The sequence below is a fragment of the Rana temporaria genome, chromosome 3 (assembly GCF_905171775.1).
Source record: "Rana temporaria chromosome 3, aRanTem1.1, whole genome shotgun sequence".
Classification (NCBI taxonomy): Eukaryota; Metazoa; Chordata; class Amphibia; order Anura; family Ranidae; genus Rana; species Rana temporaria.
Window position 1 is genome coordinate 149,050,093 of NC_053491.1, and position 19,023 is coordinate 149,069,115.

At 39.2% G+C, this 19,023-nt stretch overlaps 1 protein-coding gene across 1 annotated transcript in view; it reads left to right on the forward strand.

Moving 5' to 3' along the window:
• Nucleotides 1-5,163, forward strand: part of TBC1D22A (TBC1 domain family member 22A) — a 735,477-nt gene extending 730,314 nt beyond the window's left edge. Inside the window, exon 13 of the mRNA XM_040343645.1 lies at nt 391-5,163. Coding sequence (XP_040199579.1) covers nt 391-519 — 129 coding nt within the window. The 3' untranslated portion in view covers nt 520-5,163. The remainder of the gene's footprint in view (nt 1-390) is intronic.
• The last annotated feature ends 13,860 nt before the right edge of the window (nt 5,164-19,023 follow it).

Here is a 19,023-nt window from a genome sequence, read left to right on the forward strand (position 1 = left end):
TTATGTCTTGTGTTTGTCATGTTTTTTTTTATTGCAAAGCAATAATATATTTTATACATACAGAAATATGATGGAATATTTTCAGATCGTTGCTATGACAAATTTCACTTCCATATGAACAAATTATTTCTTGGAGTTTTCAGGATAATCTATTAAGCTATAATGTTGTAAATTCAATAAAAGATCATTACACTGCAGTAGTTTTTTTTTTTTTTTTTGCTTAGGATGCTTTTGAAGGTTTATCCAATTTTAGAGCATTGGCATGTTTGAGTTTATGTACGAACTAAAAATTAGGCATATATCAACACAAATGCTAGCTGTGCTCATCCAACAAGGCACTACCTGCACATATGAAATATTTTTAATATGTATTCTTCATTTGTTTTCCAGGGATTATTGATCCTATTGCAGAATTTGCCAACCGCACACTGGGGGAATGAAGATATCAGCGTCCTCCTGGCTGAAGCCTACAGACTAAAGTTTGCTTTTGCAGATGCCCCCAATCACTACAAGAAATGACTGGATTCATAGCAGGCAACAATTGAAAAACTCCCTCCTTATTAGTGATTTATATGAATATGTACAATATAAATACTTTTTGTGCTTTTTTATTGCAGTGATATTGTTTTCACAAAATAACATGGAATCATATCTACAGAGGCTTAGGTGTAAATTCTGATAGACCAGGCCCATTGTATACATGCCACATACCAAAGAAAATTATTTTTCAGTGAATTTACAGGGTAGAAGTATAGGAAAATGGCATCCCCCCATTTCTGGTCCAATTTATCATGGCAGGTGTTCTGAAAGTTATCTACATAAGTGCATCAAATTTGAATTACTAGTCAGGATTATTCAGATCTTTGTATTTCAAAAATTAGTCATTTGAAATTGTAAAATGTAAATATAGTAAGCATTAAAATCCTTCTAATATATTACTGACAATGCTGCTTGGAAGTTTCTTTCAGTTACTTTGCCCCAGAACTGCTAAATACTAAGTAAATACGGTGTATTTCACTTCTACCCATTTACCCTTGGTTCTGTTTGTTAATGTATTTATGATAGAAAGGGAGCTTGTTTCTGTATATGTGGCAACTTACTATTTGGTATATAAAACTGAAGTCACCATGACATAAAAAATTGCTTTTATTCTTCCCCTGCAATTTTCCACTGACATTTGATTTTAAACTTTAATACATTTAGCACAGATATAACATTTTATTCAGTGGTTTAAATTCAGTTTATCATTTTTTTTTGTTTGTAATAGTTGACAATTTAGACATATTTAATGCTCCCCTCTTTCCTTTTTCCTTTTAACTCATGGCAGTGGATTAAAACCTATAAAATACAACCATGATATGTTTTTCTCTGCTATTGTCATATGGGTTGATTTAATAAAAGCAAATAGGCTGTTCACTTTGCAGGAAAATATTCCTTTTACTTGGCGAATGTAATGAATTTTGATATTCCGAAAAATATCCAATCATGTGCAAGGAAAATATAAACTTCTTGCTTGTACACGATTGGATGATGGAAGTCAGCAGAGCTTTGCCACATTCACTAAGGGAAAATCTCCTTGAAAAATGATCTGTCTATTTTACTGTAGTAAATCAACCCCAGTAGGTATGATGATGCCAAGCAACCAAGCAAGATCACGAAGCAAGAAAAGTTATAAAATAGGTTTCTAAAAGAATTACCCCCTTTAAAATAAGCACCTTTTGTTGCTTTGCCGCCTGAAATGAAGATGGACACAGTTTTTGTTTTATCCAGTTGTATTTATGCAGTGCAACTTCCAACATCCAAGTGAAAGATATAACACCAACATGTCAGAAAAAAAAACCAAGACACTGAGTTGAAAAAAGGACCACCCCCTTCTGGCAGTATTTTGTTGAACCACCTTTTGCTTTAATTACACCCTTTAGTCTGTTGGGATATGTTTCTGCTAACTTTGCACATCTAGACTTTGCAGTATTTGCCCACTCTTCTATGGACTACAGTCTAAAAGTCATTCTACAGGATTTCAGTGGGGTTTAAGTCTGGGCTCTGACTAGGCCATGCAAGGACATTCACCCTTTTCTCCTTCAACAACTGTGCGGTAATCTTTGCTGTGTGCTTTGGGTCATTGTCCTGTTGGAAGATAAATCACCTTCCTATTGACAACTTTCTGGCCTAGGGCAACAGATCTTCTAAAGAATTTGGCGGTAATTTTCCCCTATAAATTTTTCCTCCTATCCTAACAAGTGCCCCAGTCCTTGCTGCAGAGAAACACCCCCATAACAGGATATTACCACCTCCATGCTTTGCTGTAGGAATTGTGTTATTTAGATGGTGAGCTGTATTGGATTTCTGTCAGACATATCATTTGGTGTTGAGGCCAAATAATTTAATGTCTCATCTGACCCTAACCTTTCCAAGTGGCCTCAGAATCTTCAAGGAGCGTTTTTTGGAAAACTCAGTCATGACTACATGTGACCTTTCTTGAGTGGCTTTTTTTCTTGCAACCCTCCGATACAAGCCACATTTGTGGGGAATTTGTAATATTGTTGTCACTTGCACAGAATGACCACTCTTTGTCATAAATTCCTGGGACTACATCAGAGTTGCTGTAGGCCTCTAGCTTCTCTGACCAGTTTCATTCTGGCTCTTTCATCCAGTTTGGAGCGATGACCTGATCCAGGGGGGGGGGGTGTTGTACCAAATAGTTTCCACTTCTTAATAATAGATTTCACTGTGCTTCTAGGCATTGATAAAACCTTTTGAATTTTTTTTGTATCCATCTCCTGAAATGTGCCTATCAACAACTTTATCCCGGAGTTCTTTTAACAGTGCCTTGCCACCCATAGTTGGTTGATTGCTTCAGTTGCACTAGCAGGGACTGAACTGCTCCAGGACAGCTCTTTTCATGCTGAGCTAATCAAAATGACCGCAGCTGATCATAGTTGAAAGTCAAATGGCTTTGTGTGCCATTGAGAAGTTCATTAGCTTTACCTGATTGAGTTTACAAGTCATTTTCAGGAGGGGGGTTATCCTATTTCCAACTGAGTTTTAGAATTTTATTTTTTTCCGACATGTTGTTGGTATATCTTTGACTTGGATGTTATAAGTAAATACAGCTGGATAAAACACAAACTGTGTCTTCATTTCAGGCTGCAAAGCAACAGAACGTGATTATTTTGCGGCTCGGTTCACACCTATACGAATTGGATGTGGGTCTTACCGCATCCAGTTCACATGAAAGGAAGTTGTGACCGGCTCTCTATGGAGCTGATTCACATATCTCAATTGCGGCTGCGGAGCGGCTTGCACAGGAGTTTTGTGTGTGTCTTTGGCTCAGTTTCAGGGCTGAATTCAGGCCCTAATTCTTCCCTGAAATAAAGAACAGGGATGCCCCGGGCCCCCTGCTTAGAGTCGCATATGTCAGAGGTGTGAACCCAGCCTCAATGGGGGTGATTTTTTTTTCTATACCCACTGTATGTAAACTTTAGCTATTTACACCAATATAGAGGTGTAATATATCAAATGAGTTGCTTACAAACTAGACATTGTAATGCTAGAGTTTGTTTGCTAAAGACCAGAGCTTGTTTACTCAATATTGCACATACCTTTTGCCACGTAGAAACAGAAAATGTTTTTATTAACTTGTTGTTTTTTTTCATATGTTTTAGGTGGTTTAAACAAATATTTCTGTTAACTGAAAATCCAAACTATTTTGAAATGATGTCCTTAACACTATTATGTCTGTAATTTACTTTTATAATTGCAGTATTGAAAACTAAAATGATTTGGGGAATCATGGAAAATTGGTATTTGTTATATTTTTGTTGATTTATTTTGTCTTTAAATAGAGCGAAACATTCTTTAGTGGAATACCATGCATGCAGTATCGGAAAGGAGTTGTCACTAAAGCCAAAACAGTTTCTGGCATTTTCACATATTATCAGCATCTGTTTTTATATTCAGGATTCATCAGAATTCTATCTATCCTAGTTCCTTGTTAGTAAAGAAGGCACTGGGGCTTGAAGCAATGTCAATGAACTTTTAGGCCACCTGCTGAAAAATGTCAGTTCCAACCTCTAAAGGGTTGGCTCAGCTGTGTATTCTCTACAAGAACATAGTCACAGTACGGGCCATTTCATTATGGCCTGAACTTGACAAAGGTCTTATGTGTACCTTGAAACATAAATAGATATAGGTATTGTTATAAGTCTGCATGACATGTAACAAATAAATTGTAAGCAGGTAGTCCATCTGGTAGCCTACAGGTTGAGCAAAACCTTTTTACATTATCCCTGACAACCTCCACAAGCCGTGTGATATTATATAATTGAATGCATTGTTTATAACACCAGCACAAATCTCTAACATTTATTTGATTCATTCATTTCACTTTGCAACTGAACTAAAAGCCTCTATAGTATACTTACAGTATATTGAGCCAGATTACAGTGACCATTTTCAATAATTATTTCCACTGATGAGCATGACAAAAATGAAATCCAATTATCCCTGCATGTGTCTTAAGCAGTTGTATAGAAACACTTCTATTTTTTGTACTAGTATTATTGTTTATTTAAAATGTAATTATAACTCGTTTGAACATTTTAAATATGATTTATAGTTAGGGACTTGTACAAAATATAAATGAATTCTAAATAAAAAATATTTGTTAGTAAAGACAATATGACTTTGACCAAGCAAAGTTGATGTATCTACGCTCTTAAAAAACAAAAATGCAAGAGGCTAAGTCAGTTGTGTTAGATCTGCAGTATTTAAGTGTGGCTGATTTATGAAAAGTGGAGCACAGAAAAAGGTGGTAGTTCCCAAAACATTTACCCTGCTTCCATATTTAACTTTCTAATGTACTTTACAGAATGTTAACACCAGTTGCATTTGTAAGGGCAGCAAACCTATTATCTTTTCCCTTTATTATTTTTAAACATGAATTCGCTCCAGGATACCGAGAATTAAATCAAGGCAAATGTTTTGCACTGCCTTCCGAGTAGTGTTTTATATTTGAAGTACTTTGTGTGCATGTAAGACATTGATGTTTGCAAAATGAGGACATTTTGTAAAAAAGTGTGTTTCGACCATTAACATTCTGATTACAAAAAAATAGTCATTGCTAATGTGCGCATTCTTAATAAAAATATAGAAATGAGCAAACAACTGTGATGCCTTCATGTTTTTGATTCTAAAATCTTCTAAGTAATATTCACACATTTCCATTAGGCTATTCTGTAAGTCTTCCACGTTACATTCAAATGTGCCAAAAAAAACACCATGATTACTTATTGTGCCCCCCTTTTAGCCTGTTAAATATATCAAACATTCTAAATCATTACAATTTTTGTTCACATATTCGATAAGTAAAAAAAAATATTGTTGATTCTGCCAGAAATCTTGTGATCTCCATAATTTAGTTTGCCTCACTTCACTGAAATCTCAAGCAGTGTCTGCCTAGTTCAGCTCTTTGAACTGCAGAATAACCCCAAATTAAAGAGATGAGTAGAGGTGGGGTGCTCTTTAGTGCTAACACCCTTTCTGTCCTATAATTGACAATGCTGTCCCCAGTTGCAGGATCACTAGATGAAAATAAAGGAAAAAGGGCTGAGAAAAAGAAACTTTAGGCAGCATATCTACCCTGTTGGCTGCAGTGTACACCCGATCTCACCCAGTTCCGCAATCCTCCGATTGTGCAGACGGAGGAAAACCCTCTTTTTCCATCTGTCATTGGATCGGGTGAACACAAACGGTCCGTGTTCATCCGATCCCCCCATAGGGGAGAGCGGAGAAAAGAGTGTGCGGAGGTTCGCGGGGCAGATCATCACTGATCCGTCCCGTGTGAAAGAGGCCTAAGTAACAACATTGGAACAAGGCTGGACATTGGAATGTGAGAGTGACCGTACAGGAGAATAACTGAGTGACAGGGACAGAATGTTGTTACCCTGTAACAGGAAGTGCCTGCACAACGACCTTTATTGTAGGTGTTATTTTAATCAAAGATGCAAATTTTAGATTAGGTCCCAGTTCACAGCAGATGCAGTGCTTTTTTTTCTGCATTAAAAATGCATGCACAGTGTTTTCCATGTATTCCAATGGCCCTAGTTTACACCAGTGCAGTCAGTTTCTGGTGCAGAAAAAAAGTAGAACACGCTGCATTTTTTCTGCACAGAATTGTACTGGAACACAGCAAAACTAATCAAAAACGCAACAGTGCATTTTTGTGGTGTGAACTGGCCCCTGAAAATGTATTTAAAGTCAAAAGGCCCTTTCACACATGGGAACAGTATGTCCGTATTTCATCCATCTGTTTTTCAATGAAATACGGACATACGTGTATCCCTATGGGATAGCGGGTGTCAGCGGATGAACATCCGCTGACACCCGATCTCATCGGTCACCGCTATGGTCTAAATTCTGCAGAGGGGACCGCCCTGTCATCGGCCGACTCACCAAGGATCAACAGAGCGATCCCCGTTGAGCATGTGGATGAGAAAGGTACGGATCCTCACGGGATCCGTACCTGTGAAAGGGCCCTAACTCTGGCTCAGCTCCTTGCCCCTTGCACAGACACGCCTTCCCCCACCATGTTACCTTTTCTCCAAGGTTTTTAAGCTGATCAAGTGACTCGCTGGATTCTCTTTTGCTTCTTCAGTCTTCTCCTGGCTGTGGGTTATCCTTCATTGTGCAAAACGTTGTGCTGGCATGGTGATGTCAATGCCGCTCTCACTGCATCATTATACAGTGAATGAGAGGTGATATGGTTATGGTTTGTATGCACCATAGAATCCCCAGTCTTCTGAATTAAGTGACCCTGAACATTATTCAGTCCAGAAGATCAAAGGACATCTTGTGTTGAAGAGGTACGGAAGGGGAGATGCTCCAGATTAAAGCTAAATGTTGTGCTCTTGTCTGTTTTTTTTTTTTTTTTTTACACTTCAAAAGCCTCAAGAGACTTCATTTAATAAAAAAAATAATTGCCCAGAAGTGTTCTTTTCACATTCATGAATTTAAAGGATGAGTGTACCTTTCTAAGTCCACCACAAAGTCCATTGCCAAGGCCTCAGAATGTATACCTTCTATAGAAAGTAATTGCATAACCTTTACCTTTTGGCTGCATGGCCTGTTCACAACTACCACAACATGAATTAAAGCTTCATTGTGAATATAACCACAGAGCCCATCACATATGCCAAATGTAAAGCAGGGACTTGGCATAAATAGCACAATCCAAAAATAAATAAATTCTTGGTGCCTTGCTTTTTAGACCTGTTCTTGATGATGACTCCTCAGAAAATTGCATTGGTTAGACTGCATAAGCTCTAGTTTCTTAGATATGGTCAAATCTATTCATATTTTAGTCAGTTGTTGGAAACATCTTCCAAATCAACTTGTTCTTTTGTTACCTACGTAGTTTGTGGGTTTTTTTTGTGTACAAGGTAGCAGATATAAAGAAAGGATTATAGTTATGATCGTATAGGTGGTGTGTGTTTATTGCCACTCATATTATTTCATTGTTGCAGACTGAGCACCATAGAGGTTATTGCTATTTCACAATGGTGCTGCCTAAATCGTCCGCATGTATTTTGCTATATTTATATCCTGATTTATGATAAGGATCAAAGTGAAGAATTTTATATCACATGAATGCTGCATCTCAAAAACTAGAGCCGATAGTGAAAAAATTGTGCCATTTTTGGAATCAATGGGTCAAATCTACCCAGTAACAGGTCTATCATTCGAGACACTAAAATGCGTGTTAGCTTGTGTAATCATAGCAGTCCACCACTTCATGCCCTAGCATGCTTACCAGCATTTCCATTTTTTTATCGCAAGTCTACAGCTCAATCTACAACATGCACCTTACTTTGTGGGCAGGCTGCACTGCTATAAGCAAAATGTTATCAAGAATAACGTTCTTACATATCATGTTTTTGCTGGGACAAATTTCTCTTGCCTTTTAACACAATAGATATCTCTCTACTCCTATTACTGTTCTGAAAAGTTGACAGCCCAATCTTCAATAGATTTGACTATTCAAGGTGGCAACCAAAGCTGACACACATGGATAATGCCAACAGATGTTAGCATTAATGAATGGAGAATGAGTTTTTTTTTCAAGAAATGTATAAACTAATACAGTTTCTTCCAATTTGGCAGCATAGCTGACTGGTGGGAGAGTTAGTGACCACCAATAAGGTGCCAATTGTAAGCAAAGGAGGCTTAAAACAAGCCTTCACTGCAGACAATTTGCAACTGTATGAGTTCCCTAAAGGTTTGGATTATTTGTAAATCCACACCGTGCATCAGCTCCTAAGTTGGGACATACAGCAAAATATCATTTAGAGCAGGCTTAACTACAGGTAGCCTTATTCAACTTAATGATACAGCAAAGAACCAGACCCCTAGTGTGTGTCTGTACCAAATCCAATATACCACAAGACTTTATATACAATCTCACAAAAGTGAGTACACCCCTCACAATTTTGAAAATATTTTATTATATCTTTTTCATGTGAAAACACTGAAGAAATTACACTTTGTTACAATGTAAAGCAGTTAGTGTACATCTTGTATAACTGTGAAATTGCTGTCCCCTCAAAATAACTCAATACACAGCCAAAAATGTCTAAACTGCTGGCAACAAAGGTGACTACACCCCTAAGTGAAAAAGAGCTTCACAGGTTGCCACTGGAGTCCTATTCCACTCATCCATGAGGACATCACAGAGCTGGTGAATGTTAGAGACCTTGCGCTCTTCCACCTTCCATTTGAGGATGCCCCACAGATGCTCAATAGGGTTTAGGTCTGGAGACATGCTTGATCTTTACCCTCAGCTTCTTTAGCAAGGCAGTGGTCGTCTTGGAGGTGTGTTTGGGGTCGTTATCATGTTAGAATACTGCCCTGCGGCCCAGTCTCCGAATGAAGGGGATCATGCTCGGGCTTCAGTATGTAACAGTACATGTTGGCATTCATGGTTCCCTCAATGAACTGTAGCTCCCCAGTGTCAGCAGCACTCATGCAGCCCCAGACCATGACACTCCCACCACCATGCTTAACTGTAGGCAAGATAGATACACTTGTCTTTTTACTCCTCACCTGGTTGCATCTGAACCAAATACATTCATCTTGGTCTCATCAGACCACAGGGCATGGTTCCAGTACTCCATGTCCTTAGTCTGCTTGTCTTCCGCACACTGTTTGTGGGCTTTCTTGTGCATCATCTTTAGAAGAGGCTTCCTTTTGGGATGACAGCCATGCAGATCAATTTGATGCAGTGTGTAGCGTATGGTCTGAGCGCTGACAGGCTGACCCCCACTCCTTCAACCTCTCTAGCAATGCTGGCAGCACTCGTATGTCCATTTCCCAAAGACAACCTCTGGATATGATGCTGAGCATGTACACTCAACTTATTTGGACGACCATGACGAGGCCTGTTTTGAGTGGAACCTGTCCTGTTAAACCGCTGAACGGTCCTGGCCATCGTGCTGCAGCTCAGTTTCAGGGTCTTGGCAATCTTCTTATAGCCTAGGCCATATTTGTGCAGAGCAACAATTCTTTTTTCAGATCCGCAGAAAGTTCTTTGCCATGAGGTGCAATGTTGAACTTCCAGCGACCAGTATGAGAGAGTGAGAGCGATAACACCAAATTTAACATGCCTGCTCCCCATTCACACCTAAGACCTTGTAACACTAACGAGTCGCATGACACCAGGGAGGAAAATGACTAATTGGGCTCAATTTGGATATTTTTATTTAGGGGTGTACTCACTTTTGTTGCTAGTGGTTTATACATTAGTGGCTGTTTGTTATTTTGAGGGGAGAGCAAATTTACACTGTTATACAAGCTGTTACACACACCCCTGTTAAAATGTCAGGTTTCTGTGATGTAAAAAAATAAGACAAACATAAAATATTTTCAGAAGGTTTTCCACCTTTTAATGTGACCTATAAACTCTACAACTCAATTAAAACACAGACTGAAATCTTTTAGGGGGGTATGTAGCTGTGTTCAGACTTAAGTAATCACATTCACAACTGCCATCATTTAGTCAGTACACACCTGCCATCATTTAAAGTGCCTCTGATTTACCCCAAATAAAGTTCAGCTGTTCTAGTAGGTCTTTCCTGAAATTTGATTAGTAGCAACCTACAGCAAAAGCCATGGTCTGCAGAGAACTTCCAAAGCATCAGAGGGATCTTGTTAAAAGGTATCAGTCAGGAGAAGGGTACAAAAGAATATCCAAGGCATTAGATATACCATTAAATATACCATGGAACACAGTGAAGACATCATCAAGTGGATAAAATATAACCCAAGAACTGCATGTCCCTCCAAATGTGATAAAAAGACGAGAAGAAAACTGGTCAGGGAGGCTGCCAAGAGGCCTACAGCAACATTCAAGGAGCTGCAGGAATATCTGGCAAGTACTGGATGTGTGGTATATGTGACAACTATCTCCCGTATTCTTCACAGGTCTAGGCTATGGGGTAGAGTGGCAAGTCGGAAGCCTTTTCTTACCAAGAAACACATCAAAGCTGGGTAAATTTTGCAAAAACACATCTGAAGTCTCCCAAAAGCATGTGGAAAAATGTGTTATGGTCTGATGAAACCAAGGTTGAACTTTTTGGCCATAATTCCAAAAGGTGTTTGGTGCAAAAATAACACTGCACAACACTAAAATAACACCATACCCACAGTGAAGCATGGTGGTGACAGCATCATGCTTTGGGGCTGTTTTTCTTCAGCTAGAACAGGGGCCTTAGTCAAGGTAGAGGGAATTATGAACAGTTCCAAATACCAGTCAATATTGGCACAAAACCTTCAGTCTTCTACTAGAAAGCTGAACATGAAGAAGGAACTTCATCTTTCAGCATGACAACCATCCAAATCAACAAAGAAATTGCTTCACCAGAAAAAGATAAAAGTTTTGGAATGGCCCAGCCAGACCTAAATCCAATTAAAAATATGTGAGGTGATCTGAAGGGGTGTGCACACTCATTTTATTTATTTTTACTTCCTTCCACCTAAAAGATTTCAGTTTGTTGTTCAACTGAGTTGTACAGTTTATAGGTCACATTAAAGATGGAAACAGTTCTGAACTCATTTATCTTTGTCTCTTTTTTTTACATCACAAAAACCTGGTATTTTAACAGGGGTGTGTAGACTTTTTATTTCACTGTATACGCTATATTACCAAAAGTATTGGGACATCTTCTTTTACACGCACATGAACTTTAATGGCAATCCCAGTCTTGGTCCAAGGTTTCAATATTGAGCTGGCCCACACTTTGCAGCTATAACAGCCTCAACTCTTCTGGTAAGGCTGTCCACAATATTTAGGAGTGTGTTTAACTGTTCTTCCAGAATCCCATTTGTGAAGTCAGACACTGATGTGGACAAGAAGGCCTGGCTCACTGTCTCCGTTTTAATTCATCCCAAAGGTGTTCGGGTTGAGGTCTGGACTCTCTGCAGGCCAGTTAAGTTCCTCCACCCCAAACTCACTCATCCATGTCCTTATGGACCTTGATTTGTGCACTGGTGCGCAGTCATTTTGGAACAGGAAGGGGCCATCTCCAAACTGTTCCCACAAAGTTGGGAGCATGAAATTTGTCCAGAATGTCTTGGTATGCTGATGCCTTAAGAGCTCCCTTCACTGGAAGCCCAACCTCTGAAAACAACCCCACACCATAATCTACCCTCTGCCAAATGATTTGGACCCGTGCATAAAACAAGATTCATAAAGACATGGATGAGCAAGTTTGGGGTGAAGGAACTTGACTGGCCTGCACAGAGTCTTGACCTCAACCCAATAGAACACCTTTGGGATGAATTAGAGCGGAGACTGCGAGCCAGGCCTTCTCATTCACATTAGTACCTGACCTCTCAATTGCGCTTCTGGAAAAATGGTCAAACATTCCCATAGACACACTGCTAAACCTTGTGGACAGCCTTCCCAGAAGTGTTGACTGTTATAGCTGCAGTGGGTGGACCAACTCAATATTGAACCCTACAAATTAAGACTAGGATGCCATTCAAAAACAGAACTCCTTATGTTTCACGCCAGCCGAAAGAGTCAACTGGCAACAACCTGGACACCCCCGCCCATTCTGGGCCAAATCATCACCCCTAGCTCCAAAGTCAAAAGTCTTGGGGTCATCTTCGACACCTTCATGACAATGGACGCACAAATAGGGTCAGTAGTCAGCGGAGCGCACCATCTGTTGCGCCTACTACGCAGACTTATTCCATTTATCCCAAAAGAAGACGTAGCAGTCGTGGTGGGAACAATCGTGAATTCCAGACTGGACTATGCTAACGCCCTGTACCTCGGACTCCCAAAGTACCAAATCTCCCGTCTGCAAGTCGTTCAGAATACGGCCGCCAGACTGGTGACTGGGAAAAAAAAATGGGAATCAATCTCACCTTCGTTGAGAACCCTTCACTGGCTGCCAGTAAAAGACAGAATTGCATTTAAAGCACTCTGCCTGACACATAAGTGCATCCATGGGAAGGCTCCGCAATATCTTTGCGACAAGATAGAACCTCACAATTCGAATCGCGTTCTGCGATCCACCGACCAAAATCTGGTCAGGGTACCAAAAACCAAATACAAGTCCAAAGGAGAAAGAAGGTTTGCTTTTCAGGGTCCTAGACCAGGGTTTCTCAACTCCAGTCCTCGTGGCGCCCCAACAGGTCATGTTTTCAGACTTTCCATTATTTTGCACAGGTGATTTGATCAGTTTCACTGCCTTGTAATTACCACAGCTGTTTCATCTGAGGGAAATCCTGAAAACATGACCTGTTGGGGCGCCTTGAGGACTGGAGTTGAGAAACACTGTCCTAGACTATGGAACGCATTTACCAACCAGCATTCGGTTGGAGGAAAACCACCTGACTTTCAGAAGACGGATCAAAACTCTGCTCTTTTGATGTCATGAGACACGAACAACTAGCGCCCAGAAGCGATTCAGTTCGCATGCGCCGCGCTTTATAAGTTTTTCATTCATTCATTCATTCATTCATTCATTAAAGTTTGTGTGAATAGGCAAGGCAGGCATCACAATACTTTTGGTAATATGGTGTGTGTGTGCGCATATATATATGTATATATATACACACACACATAAGTTTACAATTGACCCCATACAAGTATTATAAAAAAATGAATTATTGTTTTTTAATTTATTGTGAAGGGAAAAATATGTGCGCTACCCAAAAACTAAAATAAATGTATCAAAGAATGAACCCTGAACGGGAGTGAAGCAGCTACACAAGAATATGACAAAATTCAGACAAATGTGGATGGTAATGTAGTGCTACGTGTGAGCCCAATGGCAATGACTATATGCACCTAGTGAGGTGTGACCATAAAATGTGACACAAAAGATGTAATGACAAAAATTGCACAACAAAAAAATGTAAAATACGAATCAAAGTGAACAATATAAACAAAAATGTAATATAGCGTCCATAACAAAATATGAAACAATGAAGATGTCATGAGATGGTAAGGAACTTCCCAACAGAAATCTTCAAATATAAGGAATACATATGCGCTTACCGCAACCATTGGACCCAAATGTCGTACGACAGTGGATCGATCGAGCTTGGGATGTCCCACAAAGATGTCACCGGAAGTCCAGAAGAAAATGGAGTCTGCCTCATAGGCAGTCAGATGTCGTCAACCCAGGAAGGGGCAGGAAGACCAGATGTTCATCGGCCACCGACTACTCCAATACTGAAGATCCTGGTAAACCGTGGGTATGGCAATCATAAGGATCCTCCAAACATCCAAACAAAATCTGGTTCAGGTAAGTGAGAACCCTGGCATGGGTACTAGAAACCAACTGAAGAGGGCTCAAAAAAACGTATCTTTCACAAATACATGTAAAGAGAAAAAAAAATGGGGGCTCCAATGGTGTAGGTCATAAAGAGGTTTTAATGATAAAAAACAATATACATAATAAAATACAAAAAAGGTGATCACAATTAATGAATATTAAAAGCAATATAGGGAGCAAAATTCATAGGGATATGCATTTTGCTCCCCATATTGCTTTTAATATTCATGAATTGTGATCACCTTTTTTATATTTTATTATGAACCCCTAGTGGCTCTGCAAGACGAGGGCGTCGTATGACATCCTCTCAGAACAGCAGAGCTATCGTGCCGCCGTCAATTGACGGTGGCCGGTAGTAAAGAGGTTAAGCATTATTCTCATTGATAGCACTGTATATGTTTATGGGGTAAAAGTGTTCATTGTATCTAGGCTATGCTTCCTGATTAATAACATTGGACAATAACTGCACTTTACAGTGGGTCTTGGGGGGGTTGTTAGCCTAACTAAGCTTATCTAAGCAATAATTATGCCGAGAAACTTATCGCTTGACCAGATGGAGCACTTACAAATGTGCATATGAAATAAAAATGCTAAATGTGGAACAAGAAGCAAAAATACATTTTCAGGAAAAAAATATAACGATAATATTTTTTTTGTTCGATAGGTTTTTATTAGAAGCAATATGACACATTACAAGAATAGAAAAATCCCACAAAATTGTAATGAGGCACAGTATCCCCATATGACACTTTAAACAAAAGAACATCACCATACATACGTAGCAAAGGCAATTCAAGAAAACCATCATAACCATTGTAGACAGCTATCAGAGCTATAGGCTGGTCATTACATCAAAGCCTTCAAAAGTCAGTGGCCTGAGATGGATGCCACTACTAGCCGTGTATGTATCATCTGGGTATTACCCGTCCCAGAACGGGAAAAAATCTAGACCGCATTCTAATAAAAATTGGTCATGAAACCTTAAAGAGAAAGGAGAAAAGGAAAGACAGAGGAGAAAATAGAGAGGGAGGGGAGGGAAAATAACCAGCCTGCACAGCTAATCGTACTTGTATATCTATATACATTTCCCAACTATCCCTGTTGAGTCATAATGCTTGCATATGCCGCTGTATATTTAAAATCGAGCCAACAGGGCCACACCTTATTTGCTAAATCAGATTTGTTTCGTAGTGTGAGCGTGCTTGTTTCCATATGATAGAAATAATCCACCACTACTACTGTAACCAATTGCGAATAGTGGGAATTGTTTGTTGCTTCCAAAATTTAGGAATAAGTGACTTAGCCGCGTTCAAGAGGTGGGGTGTAATAGATTTTTTGTACGTTCCTATTGGCTGGCTCGTGCAATGAAGCAATATCGCCCAAGGATCATCAGGGACAGAACTGCCTTGAATCTCTTTGATCCAATGATATACATCATTCCAATATGGCCTAATGAGAGGACAAGACCACCATATGTGGGCATGAGACCCCTGAATCCCACATCCCCTCCAGCAGAGATCCGACATGTCAGGGAAAGTTTTGTGAAGCGATACTGGTGTATAATGCCATCTAGACAACAATTTGTAGTTTACTTCCGCTGCTTTCGAAGATATAGCCGAAACATGTAATAATTGTAGGATAGTAGACCATTGAACATCCGTTAAAGAGCTTTGGAGCTCTTGTTTCCATTTAGATAGGAATGTCTGCTGATCCACAGGAGGCAAAGACAACAGAGCTTTATAGAAAAACAAAATGGGTTTATCAGAGGGTTGACCCCAGCAAGTAAGTTTTCTATTGGAGTCAGTTCCGACTCCAACCGTAGAGGTTGAGGAAGAGACTTGACAAATTTCAAAAGTTGGTGATGTTTCCACTGGTCCATAAACGAGACAGGTTTAGTTGGTAACAGGTCAGAGATAGGTTGGATGCCATTGGACAAAGTCACTTGATGTAGTAGAAAAGGTGTGTCTGAGATCCAATTACTGTATTTGGGATCCATGTTCCCAGGTGGGAAGTAATCATGGCCAGTCAGTTGCATAGCTGGAGGCGCCATTTCCGTTGTTTGCATAACAAGTCCCACATTGCAAAAGTTGATGACAATAATCATTTAAAATGTGCAATGTCAATTAAATACCAAGTTATTACATGGCTTAGCTAAATTGTTGTTGTTAGCTAAGTTGTTCCTAAGTGCTCTAGGGCAGATTTTGAGAGAGGCTGAATTTCTGTCACCCTTTTACCTTTGCAAAAATGAGAGTAGAGTGCCTTAGACCTCATGTACACTGCTGCTGGTAAATGGATGTTTAGGCCCAATGTACACTGCTGCTGCTAAACGGATGTTCAGAGGCAGTTGAACACTGAACTAATTTAGTGTTATCTTATGTGTACATGTACTCAGGTTTGTTTACTGTCGTTTTTAGGCAGTTGCGTTTATAGGCCTTTTTTGAAGGCAAAAAAATGTGTTCAGATGCCACAGTTCCAGATGCTAAACACGGTAAGGCGTTTTTCATTTTTGGTCATTTAAAAAAAAAATATAATTTTTTTTCCAATGCTTCTAGACCTAAACGCTGCACGTAAACGTGGCTAAACGGCAGTTTTTAGATGCCGGTTTCTAGCTGTCAAGTTAAATCGCTCAGGAGAAGTTGAACAATGTTCTGTGTACATGAAGTCTTAGGAACAGTTGGGCATTTTTTTCAACTGCTCCTGAACTCTCCTCTGTTATCTTATTTGTACATGTACATGGGGTCGTTTACAGTCGTTTCTAGGCAGTTGAGTTTAGAGGCTTTTTCTGGAACCCCAAGAAATGCGTTTAGAGGCATTTCGAGTGGTTAGTGCGGTAACTCGCATTTCGTTTACAGACGTTTTTCATTTTAACCAAAAAAAACGCAGCATGTAAACGCGGCTAAATGGACATTTTTAGACACTGGTTTTTAGCTGTCAAGTTAAATTGTTCAGGAAAGGTTTAACAACGTGTAGATAAAGCTTTTTTCTTCTGTTATATGCATGAGTCATCTCTGTGTGTTGTAGATGGCTGACAATATGCAGATACAACTTATGTAGGAGGATTTTTTCATCTCTGTGTATCACCTGAGGCTAGTCATGTCACTTGTTATACAGTATGTAAGGGTTTTCAACTACTTTAAAGTAAACCTCTGCCCAGACTATGAGAATTCTAGTGCATGCATATTCAGTAAGAAAGCTTTAGAAACATGATGTAATCTGTTTCTCTGAAACTTTAATAGTGAATTGGCAGCCTTCTAAGAAAGGGAGCAAGGTGGCTAAAACTGCTGAGAAACCAACCAGGTTCCAGCCACACTGGCTTTTCGCCTAAGGCCTCGTACACACGACCGAACATGTCTGCTGAAACTGGTCCGCAGACCAGTTTCAGCAGACATGTTCGGTCGTGTGTACGGCCGACCGGACAGGTTTCAGCGTACATTTGTCCAGCCGACTGTTTTGCAGCGTGGAAGCTTTGAACTTCCAGGGCCGTGCACGTCGCCGCGGCCACGTCACTGCGGATCGTGTACGCGCGGATTTCTGTCTGATGGTGTGTACAACCATCAGACAGAAATCTCCGGCCGGACATGTCTGCTGAAAACAGTCCAGCGGACTGTCCGGTCGTCTGTACGAGGCCTAAGAAGTAACAAACTATTACATTTCAGTTCAGTTGTCATGGCATGGTGGAACTGTGTAATGCACTCTGTGTATATAGCATTTTTAAAAAATTGCTGTCAAATGTAATGCTATCCAATGGTCCAGTAATACTAGGTAGGCATATCACAGTGTGTGTTTTTGATAAAGTGTAGAATTGTATTTTAATTATGTTTAGTAGCCCTGACCTAAAGAGGTGTAATGTTCCTGAGCTGGATATGATATTTCACATTCAGCAGAGAAAATATAAACTGCCAAACTGAATCATATTCCCTTGAAAATACTACAGCTATGCTGTTTTATTTTACCTTTCTTTAAATGTACACAGATGGCTAAAGAAGCAATTTTCTATATAAAACAACATGATTTCACTTAAAACATAGCACTGGAGAAAAACACCAACTGGTCATTGCTGAGATTATTATTCAATTAGTAGGTTAAGCACCTTTCAAGTCAAAGACCAATATTGCTAGATTGTATGTGCATTAACCCATGTGGAAGGATATTGATTCCTAGAAAGGAAAAACCCTGACTCTTCAATACAACTATGACTACATGAACATATACAATAGCAATTTGAGGCCACAGGTACAGGAATCAAGGCATACTTTGACAAATAATTGCTCACATTTTTTTGGACAAAGAACCTGTAATAGGTTTCAAATTGCTTACCACACACTGTTATTAAATTATTTATCCAACATACCCTATCTTCCGAGATCAATGAAACTAGGTCTCCTTTCAAAAATTAAAAAAAAAATGTTTTAAACATTAAAAAATGCAAACTTTGCAAATAAAACACCATTAAAACAATGTTTTAAGCCATTAAATTCTAGTTTCTATGGTTACAAACACATTTATGGATCTGTGTGTTCATTGTGAAAAGCAGTGACCACTGCCTAATTATTGGCTAATACATTTGTTGAAGATTGTTTACATTTATGAGATAACAATTTTTTTTTCACAAATTAATACTTGGGCATAATCTTTGCCTTTGGTGATCCTATAGTGCTTTCATGAAATGGTGAGCCTCAGGCACACATTAGGCCTAGGTGTGATTTTTAGTGTAGTTTTTCTCATTACAACCTTTTTTGCCTGTTAAACGCATAATACTAATATGGGATACTCAAAAAAATTGTTATTGTATGCAACAGTAAAGTATAGGACCAATAAGTGTTTAATGTCAGCTTTTATGTCAGTAAATCTACAGTATATCACATTCCAATGCTTATAATATGTCGGTCCTGTCTCTGGTATTAGTGACTATATATATAGCCAGCCTGCACATGCATTGACGTTGCATTACAAAGTTTAATATCTCATTAATACAACAACATTTTTGGGCCCACAAGACTTTTAATGAGTCACAGCTCAGACCTTTATATAACAAATTGTAAGAAAATGTATTAACATACATTTCAAAATAAATAAGATGGGGAACCGCGCTTAGGAAACCACTAGGTGGAAATATGTAGCAGTAGTGAGGATACGGAATGAATGCGATGTGATAAATAAATAAACCAAATCAAATAAT